Source organism: Galeopterus variegatus, unplaced genomic scaffold, assembly GCF_000696425.1.
Source record: "Galeopterus variegatus unplaced genomic scaffold, G_variegatus-3.0.2 Scaffold893, whole genome shotgun sequence".
Taxonomy (NCBI): domain Eukaryota; kingdom Metazoa; phylum Chordata; class Mammalia; order Dermoptera; family Cynocephalidae; genus Galeopterus; species Galeopterus variegatus.
Genome location: NW_007727004.1, coordinates 360,562 through 366,707, shown reverse-complemented (window position 1 = coordinate 366,707; position 6,146 = coordinate 360,562). Strand labels below are relative to the sequence as shown.

At 37.4% G+C, this 6,146-nt stretch overlaps 1 protein-coding gene across 1 annotated transcript in view; it reads right to left on the bottom strand.

Annotated features, from left to right (window-relative positions):
* Nucleotides 1–2,541: 2,541 nt before the first annotated feature.
* The window catches only part of PLOD2 (procollagen-lysine, 2-oxoglutarate 5-dioxygenase 2), an 87,926-nt gene continuing 84,321 nt past the window's right edge, over nt 2,542–6,146 (bottom strand). The window contains exon 17 of the mRNA XM_008573260.1: nt 2,542–2,628. Within this exon, the coding sequence (XP_008571482.1) occupies nt 2,542–2,628 (87 nt within the window). The remainder of the gene's footprint in view (nt 2,629–6,146) is intronic.

The window sequence follows — 6,146 nt, the reverse complement described above, 5'->3', positions numbered from 1 at the left end:
TTAGCTTTTAAGACCACTTGCAATCCTCAGATTCTAGTGTTAGATGACACAAATTAAATCATGAAACGTTAAGATAACTCTAGGTTTTTATTATTTGAAAATCAACACAGACAGAAATCTGTTTTTTCCAAATAAAATGTTTCTTTTTCTCATACACATGATTGTACTGGTCAGGTTAAAAAAAACAATCTACAAGCTTTAAAACCTCAGTGGCTTAACATACAAAAACTTCATTTCACGTTCACACACATCTGTTGTGGGACTGGAAGCTCTTAAATTCCCTTCAAAATAGTGAATCAGGAATCTGGGCATCTGAATATACGAGGGTACTTCAAAAAGTCTGTGGAAGATAGAATTAAAAGATGATACAAATCTTTCCATGAACTTTTTGAAGACCCCCTTGTACATGATTCAAAAGTCTTTAAAATGAGCCCTTAAATACTTGGCTTTGGGAGTGATACACACCACTTCTGCTCACTGGCCACTGGCCACAAGTAGTCGCATGGCCCCAGCTAACCACGAGCTAGTAGGAAATCTGAGAAGCACCTGTGTGTTCAGTGAATATAGCTATAAATGTCACTAGAGTAAACCATCGTTGAAGATGAAGATTCAGGGCTGCAAGCATCTGAGGGCAGACACTAATTAGTAATGTCACACAAGTACATATTTTTCAATTCTTGCTCTGTCCTCATTTTAGACCTTAAAAGAATAGTGTAACATTGGACTAAATATTTGCAAGAAAGTCTGTTGGAGGATGAAAATGTCTAAAACACACTGCAGACAATATGCTGTCCAAAACTAATAATCTGAAATCTTAACGCCAAAAGAAATGTCTCCAGTTAGTAGATTAAACCCCTCTAATCAATGGCAAGTTAGATGTGGGTTTATGTTCCTTCTTCTCATATTTACTTTTAAATATAATTAGATTGATTGTAACTCCTGAATCTCATTGTTCTCTTTCAAGTCTTTATTGCCTCACACACTTGAATTTGCTGTTTGTTACCTTTTGAATGTCAGATTGGCCAGTTCATTTACTAATTTTTAAAACTTCAAAATATTTCCTCTACATTTATATAAAAATACTAATTCCCAAGTCTATTTAAACTATTATTTACATGCAGTTGAGAAAGTTTCTAAGTTGTCTTTTTTTCCCAAATCACCCCAGGTACAACTCTCCTAAATAATTCATTTTTGAACAGATTCATACGGGTCCATAATTTTGAATTATAAAGTCTTAATTCCATTATTTATCACATTTCTAAGACCATACTGAATAGATATTAAAATGATTGATATTTTGTCAAAATCCAACAGGCCACACCCAGTGAGCAACGCAATTAAACAGTAACCAAGGTAACAACAATAGTTCCAGGGTAAATACACATCAAGGCTACACTCTCCCTGGCATTTGAAAATCCGCCGTCTTCACATTTCTATTTTAGAATTATTTTCTAAAGTTAGAGGATAAAATACAGTGTTTTTAGTCAGTATGTAGACATAATGCTTTTTAAATCACTTTTTAAAAAACTGTTTTAAGAAGTATAAAACCAAATTCATTCCATTCAAAATACTTCTTGAAAACCTAATACACCTATGGCTATTAAACAGGTTACTCATAAACTGACCATCCCTGTCTTGGTCCGCTGGCCTAGAACGCTGAGGATAACAGCAATAGCAGCTTCTTTTCATAACATCCTAGTCCATCACTCTGTCCACCTCAGGGCCACCTACATAGCCTTTTATTTGGGAACAAACTGTCCAATCTTTCTCAAGTCTTTACCTCACACATTATAACTAAAGTACACAAAGATTTATTTTTATTTTTTGTTTACCTATTAAATACAAAACTCCTATTCCCCTTCAGGGATCATTTTGACTCAAACACAATAAAATTTCAGACATAAAACCAACTCTCAATTACTCATTCACACAAAAGTACCCACTGTATGCCAGACTATGTGCCCAGTCCCTGCCCTCCAGGAGCCTTAGTGAGGAGAGTGAAAGGTAAACAACCCAGTGTGCTAAGTGCTCGGAGGAGAGCCTATTGCAGGCGTAGTACAGGCGACTACTCCTGTTTCAGTTATCTCTTGCTGTGTACTGAAACAATAAGTTATCATTCTCTCTCACAGCTTTTTTTTTTTTTTTTCCTTTTTGTCTTTTTTCGTGTCCGGCAATGGATCGCAACCCTCAGTGCTGCGCCCGTACCGGACTGGGACCGGCAACGGGATCGCAACCCTCGGTGTTGCGCCTGCACCTCGCTCAGCCAGTGAGTGGGAACCGGTCTGTATGTGGGATCCGAACCCTCGGCGGGAGCGCCGCCACACTCCCAAGCGGCGCACTGTAGCAGTGCACCACCGGGCCGGCCCTCTCTCTCACAGCTTTATGGGTTGACTAACCCGGCTCAGCTGGGTGGTTCTCACTTGGGGTCTTACATGTGGTTGCAGGCAGGTGTTGACGGGGACTATACTCATCTGAAGGTTTGCCTGGGCCTGATGTCCAAATAATTCACTCACGTGGTGTAAGCTAATATGGAGCTCAGCCTCAGCTGCTGGCAGAGTGTTTGCCTGTGGCATTTCCATATGGCATGGGCTGTTCACAGCGTGGCACCTGGACTTTAGAGGGAATGTCCTAAGAATAAAAGTTCCAAGAATCAAAGCCACAAGGCGTCTATAACTCAATTTGGAAATTATGCAGTCGCTTCTACTGCATTCTGTTGGTTACAGGGGGCCCACCAGGATTCAATGTGGGAGGAAGACCACACAAAGGTATGAATCCCGGGAGGCACAGTTCATTGAGGACAATCTTAGGAGACTTACTATCACAAACACTGAATCATATTTCATCAGTACAGACTTTTGTATTCTCTCTCCTGCTGGCTCAGAGGACCAATAGGCAAGCTCTCCTGACACATTATGAAAACCAGTGATGCCACTCTAGAGTTAGCTGAGGATCCTCTTGATCCATAAGCAGCCAAGGCACGAGGGAGGGAAAGGGTGATCAAGAGGGACGCCTGGTCAGCATCTGAATATGCAAGAGCTGGCATAAGTTAGGACTCCTTTAGTGCACTGCCCTTCACCAGCATCAGCAGGAACCAATTTCATTAATCCTCAGAAAGCCAAAACAGAGATTGTACCTTTCACAGTCTCTGAATCACCCAAATTTTCATCCCACAGAAATTGCATCTTTGTTATTGCACTTACCAGTCCTTTGCTGATTACAAAAAAAAAATTATTATGGTTTACCTTTCCCTGACACACAGCATTTTTTTTTTTTTTTGCAGTAGGACCCTATGGAACTAGTCTGGTAATGTTATGTGAATTTTGTCTACAGTAAACCAATTACTTCATTATTTATGAGTCTGACTACTTCCATACTGATTTTATTATTAATTCAGCACATATTACCTATTGAATATAGATAGCAGTTTAGCAATTTACAAAGTATATAAGAATTGAAAACAAATCATTGCATCAGTATTAACTGGAAATACGCTAGTTACCCCTTATTTCAGAATAAGGTGTCACAATTCCTCTTTTTTGTCCTTTTTGAGACCGGCCGCACCACGCTCAGCTAGTGAGCACACTGGTCATCCCTATATAGGATCCGAACCCGCGGCTGGAGCGCTGCTGCGCTCCCAGCACTGCACTCTCCCGAGTGCACCACAGGCTCGGCCCACAATTCCTCCTTATAAAATATTGTATTATATCATAATACAAAAATTATTTTTCAAAAAGAATTTTTGAAAAATACCATCCAATATTTATCATTTTTATTTGTATTAGCCTTGAATAAAAATTTTGAACTCATATTTTTTTTAAAAATTAAATTTCTTACATTTTGCTTGAAATTTAGATTCTAGTAGCTATCAATTTTGACCACAAGGTGGGGCTGTGATGTCACAATTTGGCAAAATCTGCAGGATACAATAAGTAAACAGACGAAAAGAAATTAATAAAACAAAATTTAATAAGATCTCATTTCCCAAATATGCACTATTTGCAATTAATCAATTATCTAACCATTAATGCTCAGAAGAAAACTATGCTTTGTCAAGTTCTCACTTAGAAATTATTGGGGTTTGTCAAATACATGTATAAAATTGTCCTGAGTAGGTGCAGAATTATGTATCAACATGTGATTTCCTTAGTGACTCTTGCTGCCATTTCAGATTAAATTCCTAAAAAAGATTACTGAATTTAAATCACTGTTACGAATGATTACAAAAATTATTTTAAAAATTATTATTATTATTATTTTTTTCCCTTTTTATCTTTTTTACTGACCGGTAACGGGATCACAACCCTCGGTGTCACGCACATACCGGAAAAATTATTATTATTATTATTTTTTTCCCTTTTTATCTTTTTTACTGACCGGTAACGGGATCGCAACCCTCGGTGTCACGCACATACCGGAGACCGGCAACGGGATCACAACCCTCGGTGTTGCGCCCGCACCGTGCTCAGCCAGTGAGCGGGAACCGGTCTCCATATGGGATCCGAACCCTCAGCGGGAGCGCCACCGTGCTCCCAAGCGGCGCACTCTCCAGTGCGCCACCAGGCTGGCCCAAAAATTATTTTATAATTAAGCACAGAGTAAGTTCTTCATTACTCATTTCAAATCTACATGAAATGTTTTTATCTTTCTCTATCCCTTAGTTCTATTTTGTAATCTGATAATTTACTTTAGGGTGAGGACGATTTGAAAGGAACTGTATATTCTCTGTTTATGGCATGCATAATCTTTTCCATTTCATCTGTTAAAATTATTCTCTAAGTTGATTGTGTTTTGTATTCTTAAATAAGTAGAAATTTCTTTTGAATTACTTTTCAAATCAGTGTATTCAGATTTTCAGTCAATCATTTTTCAATGAAGACAGAACATGCCAAATTAATCACTGTTACTTGATTTTTCAAATTAACATTACCAGCACCTCAATAACATCTGTCAGCAATGAAACCACTTTTCCAAATGAATGGAAAATCTATTTTAACATATAAAGAATGAAACAAAAATATAATTTAAACATAACTTGAAAAACTTTTTAAAAAAAATCTCTCAGGGAGATTTAAGGTATATGAAGTTCACAAATCTCTAGCCTATATATTCACCTTCCCAACTTTTCTAATTCCTTTTATCAAAATAATTTAATTACATAGTATTTTCATTTGTAAAGCATGTGTGAACATACACTTTTCTACTCTCTTCAATACTTATTTCTTAGCGTACTTCTCAATTTTAATCCAAAATTCACTGCTTTCATTAAAAAGCTTTACACATTATCCTCTATTTTTCTCCCCAATGGCTTTTTCTTAATAAAAAGTTATTCTACAAGAAATCTTTAGCTTGCTATTCTAAAAGATCACAGGAAAAACAGTACTGTTTGACAAAAGCTGCTTTCCTGAAGTCTTAAAGACTTTAATTTTCCAACAGTCAACATCTAGTCAAAGATAGTTATTTACACAGACTGACTCCCAATTGTGACTAAAAATTCTATTGGGCTTTTCAGCAAATTGAAGAGATCTGTTGAATGAACCACTCCATATTCCAAATGAATGACAGGTCCCCAAAATGTCATATAAGACAGGTTTTAGGAGTTAGCAAGCAAGTATATTAAGAAGTACATATGACAGACAGGAAAATAGGAGTGAGATTCTGTCCCTTGGAACCATTCAATTCAGATGTTTATTGTTTTCCATATTTCTAGTCCATAGAGGGATATCTGACCTCTTAAGTAAGTTACCAATATAGGTAAATTACCAGTGTTTTTCAAAGATGAAGCAGAATAGGGAAGATTAATAGATTGGACTACTACTGAAGTATCTACATTAAGGAAAAATATTCATAGTGATTACTATACACATTAAGATTTTTTGGGCTGGCCCGTGGCTCACTCGGGAGAGTGTGGTGCTGATAACACCAAGGCCACGGGTTCGGATCCCATATAGGGATGGCCGGTTTGCTTACTGGGTGAGCGTGGTGCTGACAACACCAAGTCAAGGGTTAAGATCCTCTTACCGGTCATCTTTAAAAAAAAAAAAAAAGGAAAAAAAAAAATAAAAAAAGGAAAAAAAAAGAGCAGGGCCCAGACAGAATAAAGAGCTTCTTAAGTGTTAAACAATTAGCTAGTGGCAGATTAGACTGAA